The sequence below is a fragment of the Pezoporus wallicus genome, unplaced genomic scaffold (genome assembly GCF_028554395.1).
Source record: "Pezoporus wallicus isolate ANWC-B61680 ecotype Strahan unplaced genomic scaffold, APGP_CSIRO_Pwel_v1 contig_3017, whole genome shotgun sequence".
NCBI lineage: Eukaryota > Metazoa > Chordata > Aves > Psittaciformes > Psittacidae > Pezoporus > Pezoporus wallicus.
This window is the reverse complement of record NW_026638957.1, coordinates 2,201,812-2,218,723: the sequence shown is the minus strand read 5'-3', so window position 1 is coordinate 2,218,723 and position 16,912 is coordinate 2,201,812. Positions and strand designations below refer to the sequence as shown.

Genomic DNA, 16,912 nt, shown 5'->3' with positions numbered 1-16,912 from the left:
CCCAATGAGACAGGTATGTGAGCATTTTCTCACTGAAAAGGAATAAATTAATGGCTAAGGTCATTATCAAGTAACATTCTGTGCACTAAAGAAAAAAAGTATTTTTCTTCCAATAATATTCTCACAATATATATGCTTATAGAAACTGAATTAAAACTGCACAAGCACCCCAGTTGTATGATCTCACTTTCTGAATCATGACTGAACAACCTCAAAAGGTGCCTATAGCTTTCTTCCCTTGCTAAATATGCTCAGAGAGCACACTGCAAAGGCAGAAGAAACAAAGCCTCACATGCTTTCTGTTCCAGTTCTATTCCTTGGACATCAACCAGCAAGGCTCATAGCAGTAATCCTGTTCACTCCAGAATGGAGGAAGCTCTTTGCAACTAGCCACTGTATTCTCAGCCCTCTGAATATATATACACACACACGTACAACTTCACACACTTACATATGTAAGGGTTAAAGTATCTTACCAGAACAGCTTCCACCTGGAAGAGTTAAAAAGTTTCTGGTGAAAAGGAGGGGAAGCTGCAGTCTTATAAGATGTTACCAGATTTATTTATTTTTTTAATCTGTGCAAAACAACTTTTCCCATTGTTCTTAAAACACGCCTAAGTTTTTAAAGCTTCAGCCTGAGGGAGAAATCTAACATGGAATTTGGCAAAATTAGCAGCACGGGAAAATAGAAGTTCTTAATATAAAACATCAGGCACCTTTAACAACAGATATTACCACAAGTAACAATTTTTGCAGCAGGACTGCTGCACTCAAAAAAGCCTTCCTAGCCCTATTGTGTCCCAGCTAAAATCCTGTCAATACCACAGCACAAGTGGGAAAGTGAAATAAAACTGTAAATTAAAAATGAGAGAAAGAGGAGAAGAGTAACATTATTCCAGTTCAGAGACAGAAAGCTTAAAAGGAAGTTTACAGAATCCAAAATCTGGTAGTGCCCTCCTCCATTAGCAACAGTATCCCATATCATTTTTAACAGGTAGGTAGCACATTTTGAAGATAAGCCCAGCAGATCAGGAGCAAAGGCTTTTATTTTAAAAAGTTTAAGAATACAGTGTTTCTGACAAGTTCCCCTTAATTTGCTTTTAACACCTGAACACTACAGCATCCTAAGTTTAAACATACAGTCTAAGAAGAAAACACAATAAATAAACAAAACAACCAACAAAGAATTGAGTTCTACTTACTGAAAATAGGAATGCAACCACAGCTGTTTCTGTGCCGTCTGTATACTGTATGGAAGTGAGCCACCAGCTTCAGGAAAAAATAGAACACGTACATTTATTTTCTGAAAGACATTCTAAAAGCAGCAAGAATCTTGGGGAGTAAGCTATCTGTACTATCCTCATGACCTACTTTCAGAAAATGGTTCCAATATTCCAGTAGTATAAAATGGTATATAGTTGTTTGGGTTTGGGGTTTTTTCTGTTTGGGTTTTTTCCTCAAGCCCATAATTTACCAAGTTTCTAAACACTTAAGTAGCAGATTTACACTAGGAAGAAAAGAAACTACACACGCTATAGAACTGAGTCCTCTTAGAAGAAGTCCAGAGAAGGGCCATGAGGATGATCAGGGGACTGGAGCACCTCCTGTATGAAGACAGGCTGAGAAAGCTGGGGCTGCTCAGCCTGGAGAAGAGAAGGCTGCGTGGAGACCTCACAGCAGCCTTCCAGTATCTGAGGGGGCCTATAGGGATGCTGGGGAGGGACTCTTCATTACAGACTGTAGTGACAGTTAAAAAGTTAACGGGTTAAAACTTAAACAGGGGAAATTTAGATTGGATATAAGGAGGAAATTCTTTCCTGTTAGGGTGGTGAGGCACTGGAATGGGGTGCCCAGGGAGGTTGTGAATGCTCCATCCCTGGCAGTGTTCAAGACCAGGTTGGACAAAGCCTTGGGTGAGATGGTTTAGTGTGAGGTGTCCCTGCCCATGGCAGGGGGGTTAGAACTAGATGATCTTAAGGTCCTTTCCAACCCTAACTATTCTATGATTCTAAGATAGACATTTATGGGTAATTTTTTATAATACAACTTGATCTAAACAGATTAGAATAATTAACCATACAAGCTGGAGGGAATAAAACAAGCAACTCTCAGAAAAAGACTACCAAACAACATTATTTTAAAAAGCAAGAACTTCTAATGCAATTGTATTTGTATTGATTTGGTCTCTTGCTAATGCAGGTAGTGATTTCTTGAAATGGATTTAACAAAGAAGAATCAGCAATCTTGATTACACTGAATATTAGTGTTCTGTATTAGAAACAAACCAAACGCAAAACCTACTGCATTCAATCTGTCCTAGAAGACACCATAAGGACCTGTTACGAAAGCTTTACTACTCTCAGGAATTCATTACCTGCAGGTGTCTATGAAGCTGTTCATTTGCACTAATACAGAATTAGGTAATTCACCAAGTTATTCCACAATATGAAAGAAACAAAATTAAGGAGCCATTATGCAGATTGCTTCTCTGACTTTCAAGAGTTATCATCTTTGCTAAAGAGATAGTATAGACAACCAGTATTTCAAAAGACACTCACTTGTGTGAACCATAGATACCTAAAAACTCACTGACTGCAGTTTCTAGCTATGTCCCAGCACTGCTCAATTCAGAAGAAAGAGAATTTAAAGCATTGCTTTTCAGGGTGTTCAAATTACACCAGCTGTTAGAAGAGTTCAACAGGTACTCCATACTACACAGGAGCATAGGTATCCAACTTGGAACAGCAACACATGTATGGATTCAACAATGCCAAAGAATGACTGAATTGCTGAAGTTGAAAGCAACCAACAGAGATCATACAGAATAACTCCCTGCCCAAAGCAGGGCTGAACTGAGCACATTGCTCAATGTCCTGGCAGGTTTTGAGTATTTCCAAGAAGAGATGTTACAAACTCTGAACAACCTGTTCCATTTAAACATTGGAAAACGTTTCTGTTGTAAAGGTACACTGGAATCTCCTGTATCTCAGTTTGTGTCCGTTACCTCTTGTTCTTTCACTTTGTGCATCCTCCTATCAGGTACTTATACCCATTGATAAGGTCTCTTGATAAGGTAAAGTTCTCTTTGCCAGGCTGAGGAACTATCCAGTGCTCTCAGCCTATTCTTGTGTGACAAATGTTCCAATTCCTTATCTTTGTGGCCTTTTGCTTGACTCAGTATGTTCTAGTCTGTCTTGTACTGGGAAGCCAGCAACTGGACTCCAGATGCAGTCTCACCAGTGCTAAACAGAGGTCCTGCACCTGGGTCAGGGCAATCCCAAGCACAGATACAGGTTGGGTGGCAAATGGATTCAGAGCTGCCCTGAGGAGAGGGACTTACTGACATTGACTGACAAGAAGCTCAATATGAGCCAGCAGTGTGCACTTGCAGCCCAGAAAGCCAACTGTATCCTGGACTGCATCAAAAGGAGTGTGACCAGTAGGTCAAGGGAGGCGATTCTCCCCCTCAACTCTGCTCTGGTGAGACCCCACCTGCAGTACTATGTTCAGCTCTGGGGCCCCCAACATAAGAAGGATGTGGAACTGTTGGAACAAATCCAGAGGAAGACCACAAAGATGATCAGAAGGCTGGAGCACCTCTCCTATGAGGAAAGGCTGAGAGTTGGGCTTGTCTCCCAAACCTTCTCCTCTCCAGGCTGAACCTTAAAGCAGCCTTCCAGCACCTAAAGGGGGTCTCCAAGAAAGCTGAAGAGAGACTTTACCAACAATACGTAGGGACAGGATAAGGGGGAATGTCTGAAAGACGGTAGATTTAGATTAGATATTAGGAAGAAATTCTTTACTGTGAGAATGGTGACACACTGAAACAGATTGCCCAGAGAAGTTGTAGCTGCCATATCCCTGGAATTTTTCAAGGCCAGGTTGGACAGGGCTTTGAGCAACCTGGTCTAGTGGAAGAGGGTTGAAACTTTCTGACCTTTAAGGTCCCTTTCAACCCTAACCATTCTAAGATTCTATGACTGGTATCAGACAGCTCCCTTATTATACATGGGTGTAACCCATGTAAGTGCTTGCTTTTGAGAAATGGCAAGCTTCACTGCACCAGAATACTACAGCTGCTCTCCTCCTTCAGGTTGGCTGGGGCTATGCTTTCTATACAAAATATTGACTTCATGAGCACAAACATGGGAAGACTGAACAGAACAAAGGCATGTTACAATATTAACAAAGTGACTAACACTAGAGAAACATCTTATTTTCCACTGCATCTGATGTGTAGGATGAAACTGCAAAGAAGAGACAAGGAGAATATGGCACACTCAAACCTGAACTTTGTCAAAACAGAAGTATGACTGTAGTTAGAACACTGACAATGAGCTCTTTTTTCTATACAATGACATATGAACATGGCTGTACAGCAAACCTTATGTATCGATGCCCACAAAGCTTTTTCAATTCAATCAAAATAAGAGAGCTGGAGTCAGAGCCCCATTAAGACTAAGAAAAAGATTCTACTGCTATCTATTCCACCAAGCTGTCATTTTGCTGAGAACTTCAGGTTCATTCAACATCAGAGAAATGATTTTGCAGAACGTTATGACCACTTGCTCACCAGGATAGCCTTCCAGACTTTGCCTCACATTGTTCACAGTAGGATAAACCTTCATGGAGGAGAAAGGAAAAAAAGCAGCTTTAATAACACAGCTCTAAATACACAAGCTGCCAGTTTTCAAACAAAAACCACCTTAAAAGAAAACCTGAGACCAAAACCTTATAAGCTTTATTTTCCGGAACGAATAAAATTACATTGCAACTTAAAACTAGTTGTGTACCAATAACAAGAAGTCTTTAATATTTTAACTCTCTTGCAGAGCTTACCAAAATTAGCTAGCAAGACTCAGTCTTGCTTCAACCCCTTCCACAGTGGGCAACGTTATTTTGAGATTTTAGACTCATAGCTCAAATGTTTGACAATATTTTCTCCTTGATTTAACAAGCTCTTGCTCCTCCTCTGAACTGTGTTAATAACCAAATAAACAGGTTAGAAAATAATTTGGATTAGGTATTAATCCCTCAGGGTTCGGTTACGTCTTAGTAGCAGAAACAGCTGCATCTACAAAACTCAGATAATCTATGTAATTAGAGTATAATTTTGATTATATATGCTCTAATGTCACGCAGATGGAAAATACAGTATATTTTATACTACAAGTGGCATCCTTACAATTTCAGGATGAAAACTACATTAATGTCTTCCAAAAGTTAAAAGAAAACCAGTAACTAAGACTTAAACAACAAATGAACAAATGTTAAATAAAGGTCACTAGCATCTAAAAGACATACCAAATGAACTGGAACATCACATTTAAGACTCATCACACTTCTGCCTGCAGCCACCAGACTCTCCTGGAACTCTGAGCATAGCCATTTGGACCCATCAGCTCCCATTGAACCAATGCTTGAGAACTGTCCAACAACAGGCCAGGATTCCTGTGCTGGTATTGACAAAGCATGCTCTTTCAAAAGCTAATGATGGAAATTAAAACATTGTTAAAGCTTCAACAGGCAAAGAATACTTTAATTAGTGGTTTAATATCACTTGTTATTTAATCCTCTATTAAATCATCGATAATTCACTCCTGACAGAGATTAACATTCACACTATCATTTTAACTTTGCAATAAAAAGTCAGGCTGTCCAAATAAACCTTCCTTCAAGAAAAGATCAAACATCAGAAGTTTTATCCAAAAGGCACCAAAGCCAGCCATTAAATGATGGCTAAAAAGAATGCTAGCAGCTCTTCCTAAAAACAAACATCAGCTTTAGAAGCCACAATAAATTAAACAACCCTTTTATAATTGGTGGCTGCTGGCCATAAAATTCCTCTCATATCCTAAAGCCCCAGCTACAATAGAAGCCTGCATCAAGAAGGGAAAAAAGAACAATTTAAGAGAAAATTGAAATAATGCTTTTAGAGGAGTTTGTTAGCTGTGAACATAATTTAAAGTCATATTAAAACCAGATGGATATAGACACATATCAGATTTACCTTTCCTGCCCCCCTCTAGAGAGAGCACATAATTAAATGGCTTCAGTCATCAGTGTAGCATTACCAGGTCCATCTGCATTGTCACTCAAATAATCTTTTTATCTCAGAAACATTTGCCTTTACAAGCTTTTTCTGTTTCATTTTGTTTTCAGTCTTACTAGGCAAAAATATGTTGGCATGCTCTCCCCAGGTTTAGCCAGCCTGGTTTTCTCTCTTCCCCATTTCAAATCTAGTTTAAGCTCTTTCAATGAGCCCTGCTCACTCCTGTGCAGAGATCTTTTTTCTCCCATCTGAGACAGGTGTACCCCATCTGTTATCAGCAGGCCTGCTGTCATGATCAAACAAGCCCCAACTTAGAACCATAGAACAAAACTTAAAACCTGACTGAATTGATGACATGTGCAAACTGGCTTTTAATTTGATGGCTTTTTGCCAGGTCATTAGGGAAGAAGGAACTGTAATAGTCCTTAATATTAAAGTAAAGGAAATAAGCCTTTTTCCTATGTGCAGGCAAGTTTATATCAACGTATCTTTCTTCTGCAAGTGCCTTTGAAGGCAGCTATATTTGGTTCCCAGCCACAGAAGACTGGATTTTGATAGTGTCACATTTGTTAGAAACACCAAGAGCAGGTAGGAAGTCATCTGAGTGATGGTGACTCCTAAGATATCTACAAGCACAGGACAATTCAGACCACAAGCTGACCATGGTAATACTGCCCAGGAATATTATGTGGAAAGTCTACACCATCATAAGTTGTAAGCTTATGTTAATGCTCACTTAAACTGTAAATGATCATAGCTGGAAAAATTGGAAGGAACTATAGAACGCTCTCCAAAATTGCATTTACAGTTAAAATATTAGCAAAACAGGTTACAGTTTTGGTACCTTTCTCAGCCTAAGATGACCCCACTTTTCTTTGTCACTACCTTGATATCGTCCAGGGGTAGAACCAAGCAGATATACTCTAGAAACAAAAAGAAAAAAAAACAAACCCAAAACACCACAACACCAGGTTATTTGCAGTTCTGGAGTATTCTGATTTGTAAAGTGCTTAAGGTATTCAAGTGAAACATATCAACAATGCTGAATATACACAGACAACCAGAAATATTTAGTCTTTCACACTTAAGATTTACAGTATAACAAAAAGTGGATTTGTTACAGCCAATCTATTGCTACATCCAAATCGGCATATTTGGGTACAAGTTTTCATTTGGGCACCTAATAGTTCAGATGCAAAGTACAGCTTTTTAAACTGCCTTCCTAATAATGCTTTAGTAACCTGCTTGACTTGGCCCTGAAAACAGAGGATAGACCTGCAGAGTCACAAAAACACAGATGCTTTAAGAAGCTTTCCTTACTGCATCTCATCAGCTCTATCCACAAATTATGTCCCCTGCATATTCTATATGGCAAGGAACTGATCTTTAACCCAGTAAGTGACACTTCCCTACCCATATATAAACTCACATCAGCTAGGGCTCAGTCAACCTGTGCAAGCTCATGCAGTGACAGCATGAATAAGAACAGCAGCTCAGGCTGTTAGCTCACCCAACTATAGGGTATATGCTTTTTTACCCCCTCCTATCTTGTAAGACTCCATATCAAGAAAAAAAAAGCACTTTTTTACTGTATTAAACTAGATCAGGTGTCAGTCTTTTTCCACCACAGTTTATGAACATTTTTTTTCCAACTAATTTTTGCCAGCTTATAAAACTGCTATTAAACAACCAAGAAGATTTACACTTTCTGAAGTAAATACAACATTTCTGTAGAAATGCAAGATTTATCTATTAGAGAAAATAATTAAGGATGCTTAATTTACAAGTAATACAGGCAATGTGATACTAAGAAGACTGTTTCAGGACAAAGTATATTATTAAACATAACATTGCCTACCAGACAATTCATGCCTGTAACAGCCAAAGTTATATATGTGTTTGTGTGTGTGTGTGTACTTTCAGCTACCTTGCTGAGACACCTCTTTTTATTCCTTCAAAATGTATGCTTAGAAAATGAGTGCAGCAATTCAACATAATCTGCATGACATAGCTACAAAAAGCTTTCAATATTAGATCATGTTTGAACATTTAAGTCTGAAACAGGGTAAGCTGTTAAAAAAAGCATGCAAGTTATTAGAAGCATAAGCTAACATACCTTGTCTCTGATAAATCATGTTCTTGAATCAGATCTATCCATTCCTTGAGCGTAGGAGAATTGTAAGCCATCAAGTAACTTATTAGGTCAGATTTAAAATTAGTTTCAGATTCACCAGCAGAACCACTTGTTCCCTGAGGTAGCCTTGGATATAAAGGGCTTAACCATATTCTAAAAACAAACCCACAAAAACAAAGGATACCACACTAACACACAGTTTTAGTAGGGTCATTAAAGCATATTTGAAGGTCCTAAATGAATACTAGAGAGATCTATTACGATAGTAACTATAAATGAACTTGCCTTTAGAGTCGTCAAGTCCTACACTCAATACCATAAAACTAATACTTTCAAATAAAATCAACAATCTCAACACATTTATCCATGCATAGAATTACAGCTGTCACCACTGATAAAAAGCTCAGGCTTAGATTTACCAACCAGTAGTCCTTTCACCAAGATTTTCTACATGATTAAAACACTGCAAGTTCTGCATAGCTTGAAGAGTAGCCCACAGTGATAACCTGCCTCTCAAAAAGATCCCATCTCAGTAAAATCAGGTGGGATAAATCGGTAAAATACAGAGGGGAAAGCATATAGCAGTCCTTTCCAGTCACACATTATTGAGGCCATGGAAACCAAAGGTTCCACATTGCCAACTTTACAATGTGTTGACACTATCCTTTGTAATTCAGAAGCCTGTAAAACAGAGAAGCCAGTGAGCCATCATATTGGTAATACCGCCTGTGTATTAACAGGCGGTGTGCGAAAGCTAAAAGGAAAAACGTTTTCATGTTTGACAAGTAGGACAACTTGTTAAGCATCCAAATAGATTTTTTTCATGCCTGCTTGGCTTTCTGAAAAGCTAACAACTGAAAGACACTAAAGGCATCCCTAAGTAAAAGATTTAAAGACAAAAAAAATCAGTGGTTATAATTTTGCCACTCAAACTCCTATGAGAGCTTGCTGCAGACAAGTAACAAGCCTCAAAACTTTGCTACATTTAATGGCAGTAAAAATGGATGTCAAGGCAACAGTAACTTCTGAAAAGCTATTTTCAGTTAGTTTAATGGAGTAATCTTATACCCCGAGTTACTGCGAAGATTAACAAAAAAATAGTCTCTGTAAAAACAGCCAAGAAAAGAGTTTGATGGGCATTATATCAACATGTCACTTGGTCCTATTTTTGTGGTCTAAGCAAAACTATATCCCAAGCTGGCTGCTAAGTTTAAAAGCTTCTACCAAATAAAAACAGGAAGAAAATTCCTTCCGAAGAAAGTATACTATATGAACAGGAACCAGTGGTGCCCACCATTTAACAGGTTACATTCTGGATACAGTCACAGCAGACATCTGTACACTCACATTATTCTTGCAGTATTAAGGTAATTTTTAAATAGCTGCTTCAGATTTGGATAAATAATAGTTTACAGCTAGGCAGCTGTGTTCATAAAGAGACAGCACTGCATAATAAAAGATCTTAAATCAGGTAGCAGGCTGGTCAGGACAATTTTGTTTACAGTAGAAAGCAAGGAGAGTTCAGGCTCAGAGAACTACCACCATTCTGAGTCTGATTTTATTTTTCTTTTTGGAGGATAGCTCTATTTTAGGAGTATAAAACTTGTAGCACTAGGATCATCTGACCTGGTGTCCCATCTCCAGCAGCAGATACCTACAGAAACTGTTAAAGTAAGCATACACCTGTCAGAAATCGTTGCTTACCCCTGAGTTTTCTGATGCCAGTCGTCAGCAATAAGATTAGATGTATGTATCACAACTCGAAGACCTTCCTCATACAACAACAACATCATTTTCCTTTGAAGAAAAAATACAGGAAACTGTCTATCTTAAGTATACAGAGTCAGAGAAATTAACAATTCATGAAAATGCTCCAAGATAATTATTTTCAAAACACAGTGCAAACACTCAAACTTCAATCCATGTGCATGCCAAGCTCATATGGCAGGCAGACTATCCACAGTACGGCTTAACATCTCATGCAACTGGTTTCCCAAAGCAAAAGATGAACACTTGCAGAACACTTTCTGTATTTGCTGTGTTCTTCAGATAAACTTATTCCTTTGCAGAAAGTTAAAAAAAAATAAAGACTAAAAGGCCCTCGCTTACAGCTGATTTTATTAAAACCTAATTCTTTTCTCAAACTCCCAACTTCTACTTTAAAGTATGTACATAACTAACCACTGGGACGGCAAAAGAAGCTGTTTATCCACCATAAACTCTGAAATTTCTATGAGCCTCAGTTTTATGGCTTGAAAATAAATTGCACATAAACGGAATAGATACACTGAGGACATGAAAGATACTATTTTAAAGTTTCATGAATATGTATTAGGCCTTCAGAATAAGTTTATGTTTATAAACAGTAATAAAGTATTTATAGGATAGGAAGATAGATTAAGATATTAGTTATTAGTCCAGTGACAATAATTGCATGTACCAACTCAGTGGTCATCTTTAGAAGTGGATGATTTCTGCATCTTGTCTGTTACTTACGTGTGGTGAGTTCCAAATGCAATATCCAGTTTGGCCTATAAAAATAAAAAAGCTGATCATTGTAAATTCCTATTGTGCATTCCTATATGCAAGAATGTTAAAGAAGGAGAGGTGCTGCTTCATTTTATTTCATTTCACTGCTCTCTAGTGGACAGATCACAAAATACATTATTGTTCCCCTTAACACCTTTAAATATACTCTGATTTCTAGAGGCTAAGTCTTTAAATGGCAATGCAACTCTATTGGAACTGCTCTAGCAGAATTTCTGGTCTCTTACAAGCAGTATGTTTACAGTCAGCTTTGCTGGTTCCTGTTCAACATAGTGTCCAGCAGGAACTTCAGCAATATGCCCTTGCCTCCAAGATGACTAACAAAGTCCTGGGCTGCATTAGGAGCATTATCAGCAGTTCAAGGAAGGTGATCCTGCTTCTTTCTTCAGCATTGGTGAGGTCACACATGCAGTACTGGGTCCAATCTCTGGACGCTCCACTAAAGAAAAAACATGGCCACACTGCAGAAAGTGTAAGTACCTTAATGGTATAAATACCCAAAGGGAAGGTACAAAGAAGAGGGAGCCAGATTCTTTTCAGTGGTGCCCAGTGACGGGACCACAGACAACAGGCATAAACACAGGAGATCACCTCTAAACATCAAGATACACTTTTACTGTGAGGGTGTGACTGGTCACTCCCGTGGGTTGCCCAGAGAGGTTATTGAGTCTCCATCCTTATGGATATTCAAAGCATATCTGGACATTGTCCTGGATAACTGGATCTATGTGACCCTGCTTGAGCAGAAGAGTTGGACTAGTTGACCTCCAACTTCCCTTCCAATCTCAACTATCCTGCAACTCAAAAGCACAGATGACTGTTACAAGCAGCTTAATGGCTAACATTGCAAAAAAACCCCAAACCAGGCTATTTTTTTATTTTTATTTTTTAATCAGCACAATTTCCAGGTAAAGAATGAAACATGAATTACAGGTGTTAAGAAGGTACTTTTAGCCAGTAATGGCTCCACCATTATTCTTAGTGTGAGTGTGGAGGATAAGAGTAAAATACTTACATATTGGGTTACCAACATAACGGAATGCATGTAGACTACCAGAAGAATCTGAAGCAGTATACTCAGATAAGAAAACCATCACAAACACCATTTTTCCCTGCTACTTGCTACTAAATACACTGATAAGCTTATCATATGGGACATACCACATTCAAATTCTTGTTGTGTGAAAAGGAAACGTTATATGCAAAAACATGAATTTATTGTTCACACATTTGAAATCTTAATCCAAAATCATTGCTACTCCACAACTTAGCGCAAACACCTGACTAGTATAGCACACAGCAGCCCAGAAATCCTGGCCTTGAAAACTCACTATGTTCAGCATCAATACAGTGATCATTAGGAAGCTTAGTTACAAGACTGCCTGAGAAGGAAGGAAGAAAATCCCAAGATCATTCTCCTTATGAACAAAGAATAAGACATCCTCATAATCAATAATATACTTCACACAACAAAATCCTGAACTGCTGCCAAGAAGCCATAACCACAACCCTCCTCGAGGCCACAGCTAGTAACTTCATGACTCGGGGACAGCAAAAGTGTAAGCATAATATCAGAGAAAGTGCTACATGCCAGGAAGTGTGCTGATAGCAATTTTAACAGCATTAAAGAAATTACTTGTAATAGCATTTCTTTTGTGAATGACATTTGGACAATAATAGTTCTTTGATGAGATTTAAGATTACAGTAACACTAGGAGTAATTTCCACACTTCATACAAAAAGTGCTTCCTTTTCAGAGATTACAAGAATTTGAGTGTAACATGTTAGTGAAGAATGATTGCAGCTCTTCTGTGAGCTCCATAACATTTCTGTAGGCAGCTGTTCTGTGTAAGCCTTCTGTGGGTGACAGTCTACCATAATCATATAACACCAGAAACATAGCTACCATGCTCCTATGGTCCTAGTAAGTATACTCCTTAAAGCATAACAATAAGTTCTTGATTTCCCATATAAGGTGTGTGCCTCTTCATCCATTACAAGATTTTAAGTGCAATAGAAGGCTTAATTTCAATGAAAGGACAATACTACTGTTAATTACCTGACAAAAGCTGATGTTCTCATAAGGGCGTGCTTGTGCAAGCAATTCAGCTTTAGATTCTCTCTTTTCACCATGAACTATCAATAATGGCTTCTTCCTTAAATAAAAGGAGATTACTGTTAACTTGTCAATTAGTAAGCAGCCTAAACCACTCCATGTAGCTATGACTTCTGGCCTCTAAATCTGATAGCACAGCCGGAAGAAAAAAAAAACAAAAACAAAAACAAAACAAAACACCCCCCCCAAAAAAAAAACACAAACACCTATGTGCTTTATTAACTCAAGAAGCAGTAACTACAATAGAACCTCTAAGAGAAAGACACTAGAAAACTTGGTGAGTGGACGGGATGACAAAAAAAACCGTCATGTGTGTAACTGGAAACAGGCAAATAAAACTCTTGGAAATACCAATATACACAATGTGTAACTAGAACAATTTAATCACTGTTACCTTACAGAGAAAATGGGAAGAATGGGAGGGAAAAGAAGGGGGCTAAGTCTCTTCTGCCATGTTCACTTCCTAATAGTCCGGTTCTACCGCATTTCTAGTAAAATGCGAGTAAAAGAGAGAAAACCGTATGTCATACACTCACTTCATCTGCGGCAGGTTCCAAGTGTCAGAAAGCAAACATAATTGCTTTCATGACCAATATCTGGGAACTCCAACCATACCTGCCCATGACATCATCCTGATCACTTCTGCATAGCTTTCTTGTGCTCCTTCTACATTCTCTCCCTTCTCTTGCATTACCTTGCTCTTGGCTCAGTAAAGCGTATAGCAAAAAGCTGCTTGTTCTGTCTTTATAGGTAATCTACAGCACTGACACTGTAGCCCACAATAAGGCCTCCTAAGTGTTAATTAAAAATCAGAAGCCAGCCACAGTGAACTCTGACCATTTAACAGCTTGAAAAAAGGCAAGAAACCTATTAGAGAACTGTGACCATGAAATAAGCACACAAGGAAAACAAAGAGTCTACACATACACAATTTGCAACTGCAAACTAGTATTTATCATTCACTTATGATGAACATACTACATTAACAGAATGTTTTGGAAATTATCATTTCATCTTCATAAAATAAACATACCTGAATTCCTGCGGATACTGTCTCACAAGCCAGGCCACATCTATGCAGTAGTTAAACTTGTTCACAAGGAAAAGAAAACAGATTCATTACAAAGAAAAAGCATAGTTTGTCAGAACAATTAACTATAGCAAAAAACCTCCCTACTTAAAAGTCAGTCAATACCACTTACATCATTCACAGCATGTTCTAAAATCATTTTAATTTCCCATGCTTTCTTCCATATCTCAATTAAAGAATGAATTTAAGTATTAGTGTTCATAAAATTTAGCATGCAGAGAAAAAAAGTCGCACATAATGCAAAAGCTTTGGCTCAAGAACCATCCCTTTGCCATGTGCTTATTTCATGAATGATAGCAAAACCTGCTATAAAATAACAAAAATATTCCTAGATTGCAAGGTTTTAAAAAAAAACAAAAAAAAAGCCCAAACAAACAAACAAAAAAAACATTCACCTGCACATAAATACACATTTTCAGTTGCACATTCCCCAAAATCTGGAGAGAAAGCACTCTTACAATTGTCTGAATTCTGTGCAGAGCATGGGATGATTTTTGTATTTCAATAAACTGTTGTACAGTTGAAAACACAGAATTTCCTCTCTATTTTAAATGAGGTTCCTTGCTAATAACTACAAAGCACAAACATGGATTATCAAGCTTATTGTCAAAAAAGTGAAATCAGCTAGTGAAATCAATCTGGCAATCAGTAAACTCACCTGAGCAGAAGAAACCAGAGTCCCAAAAAGAGGAGACAAGATATCTATTAAAAATATCAAAATACAATTCAGTAAATGAAAAGGTTCAAGTAAACATTTTGCATTTTGAACAGTTTTGCAAACTACCACAAGTGCCAGATTGTTGAAAGACTAGGTGAAGTCTTAACAGAGACATTCACAATTAAGTTTATTGCTCGGAATATTCAAGTCACTGATTCTCCTGTGAAAACCTTTATGGTTTTCTGTTTATAAAAAGCATTAACCCTCTCAAAAGTATGAAACAAACTTTAAAAACTCATTAGGAGAAAGACCAAGATCATATGGAGAAAGGAACATCAAACTATTCTCTTCCCTACAGAGATGGCTTGAAGTGCATAAAAGCAGTAACAGCACAGTTAATGCTTAAAGACTTACTTGTTGCAGACTGATTGTAGGACATGTGTACCTTTAGCTCACCCATAGTAACACAAAACTAATCTGACTGAGGATTTATAACCTCAACAACTGAAGCACAGCAGCAACTTGAAAACATCACCTACAAACACCTTATGGGACAAACTACTTCATGCCCTGCATCTACAGAAATCTGGTTTTGCAGGTTAAACAAAGCCACAATATATTCCCAAAGCAGATAGACATACAGCAGCAAAGCAACCGAGATCTCTGACATCAGGATGCAATCAATCAATCTTCATAGGGAGCACATGATCTTGAGGAAAAGCTACAACCTAATTGTACAGGTCTTCATTCAGTCATTGTCCTTCAAAGGCCTAGAAAATTTTTCTGCCTCATTTTACTGTATTTCTGCGCATAAATCTCTTATGAATGCCTGTTTCTGATTCTGTCTTGTGATGTATGGCATTTCATTTCTGAATGAGGGGATGTTTACAGGTGCACAGAGCTGCTGCCCCTTACATCAAGCTACAACTGCACAGCATTCCGGAAACATCAGTATTGTACACCAAAGACTTCACTCCATCATGACTTACACTCCTAATTGAATTGAAATGGTCCCATGTGTCACAAGGGCAGGACTTCTGAAATACTACTTTTTTTGGCATCAAGTAATAGTAAATTACTAAGTCCAAACCCTTAAGCAGCTTGAAGGCAAGTGCAAACAACTCCCCAGGGACAACAGTTAGGCATCGAAGAAAACCACCCCTTTTAGACCCACAAAGGCAAGCAGTTTTTCCCGGAGTAGCTCACAGGGAAAGCAGCAATAAGCAGCACCATATTATTTGCCTTGAGTAAATGCATATTAGATTTGTGCAGTGCAACTCAGAAGTTACAACAAAATCAGCATAAGCAAATTAATGCTTTATACACTACTTCTAAAAGAAAGGCAAAGATAACAACCAATTTCTGTAACTTGGACATTAAGGATACGGAGCCTCAGCCACACCAAGGAATATATGCATTTAAAAATACCCTTAAAGTAAAAAAAACATTTGCTTGCAAACAAGTCTCCCAAAAGCCCACTTCTGTAGAATTCATTTGTTCACCTTTTATATGCAGGGCTCCAGAATTATAACTCTGATGAATTCCTCTGACTTTAGTGAGAAAAAACCTGAAAGGGTTCCCTCCATTCAACAAATCCCAGGTATCTTGGGTTTCACTGGGTGCTTCATAATACTCCTCTGCTTTCTGATTCTCTGAGAGTTCATCATCTTTGCAAAGTTTCAGAGGATGTTTTGGTGCATCAGTTTTTTCTTCTTTCACTGTTTCTTTGTGGGCATGCTTTTCCTGATCTTCAGGCTCTTCATCACTACTAGAAAGACACCAGCCTGAGCCTTCTTGGCTAGTTCTCTGTTTTCCTGCTGGAGGTGCTTCTGCAGAAAACCTTTTATCACTGAACTTCAGGGGAGAAGTTTTTCTCTTTTGAGCAGCTTTTCTTGCTTCAGAGCATGGATACTGTGGCACACTTGTGTCATGTGCAGCATCCAATACTGAAGATGTAGATGGCTTTTCACTGTCAGAATTTTCCTCAGGACTTTCATCACTGCTAGATACTGTCCATTTTCCATGTGCACCTTCCTGAAGCATGTTCCTAGGGATTAAAAAAAAAAAACAACACCACCATCAAACAAAAATTGTGTGGTTTTGCTATGCTCAGGTCTGTTTCACTTATTACTGAGGAACTGTGCTTTTTGTATATGGCAGAATCTCCATGTAACTTCTGACTCGGTAAACTTACAGTGTACAAGGTTTATTTGTTCCTTACTTGCGCACAGGAAACAAAGAAACATGTGCAGTGGAAGCACTCATCAAGTGGGAAGCAGCTAATGCAGAAACCCGCATACGGAAAACGGGCTGGA

The 16,912-nt window shown here is 38.3% G+C and overlaps 1 protein-coding gene across 1 annotated transcript in view; it reads right to left on the bottom strand.

Annotated features, from left to right (window-relative positions):
- TDP1 (tyrosyl-DNA phosphodiesterase 1) overlaps window positions 1–16,658 on the bottom strand; it is a 43,701-nt gene extending 27,043 nt beyond the window's left edge. The window contains exons 1-11 of the mRNA XM_057413407.1: window positions 16,100–16,658; window positions 14,598–14,641; window positions 13,883–13,938; window positions 12,793–12,889; window positions 10,683–10,717; window positions 9,891–9,983; window positions 8,169–8,339; window positions 6,897–6,975; window positions 5,305–5,487; window positions 4,574–4,622; window positions 1,203–1,269 (exon numbers count right to left, since the gene is read on the bottom strand). Of these exons, the coding sequence (XP_057269390.1) occupies window positions 1,203–1,269; window positions 4,574–4,622; window positions 5,305–5,487; window positions 6,897–6,975; window positions 8,169–8,339; window positions 9,891–9,983; window positions 10,683–10,717; window positions 12,793–12,889; window positions 13,883–13,938; window positions 14,598–14,641; window positions 16,100–16,640 (1,415 nt within the window). The 5' untranslated portion in view covers window positions 16,641–16,658. The remainder of the gene's footprint in view (window positions 1–1,202; window positions 1,270–4,573; window positions 4,623–5,304; window positions 5,488–6,896; window positions 6,976–8,168; window positions 8,340–9,890; window positions 9,984–10,682; window positions 10,718–12,792; window positions 12,890–13,882; window positions 13,939–14,597; window positions 14,642–16,099) is intronic.
- Between the last annotated feature and the right edge of the window lie 254 nt (window positions 16,659–16,912).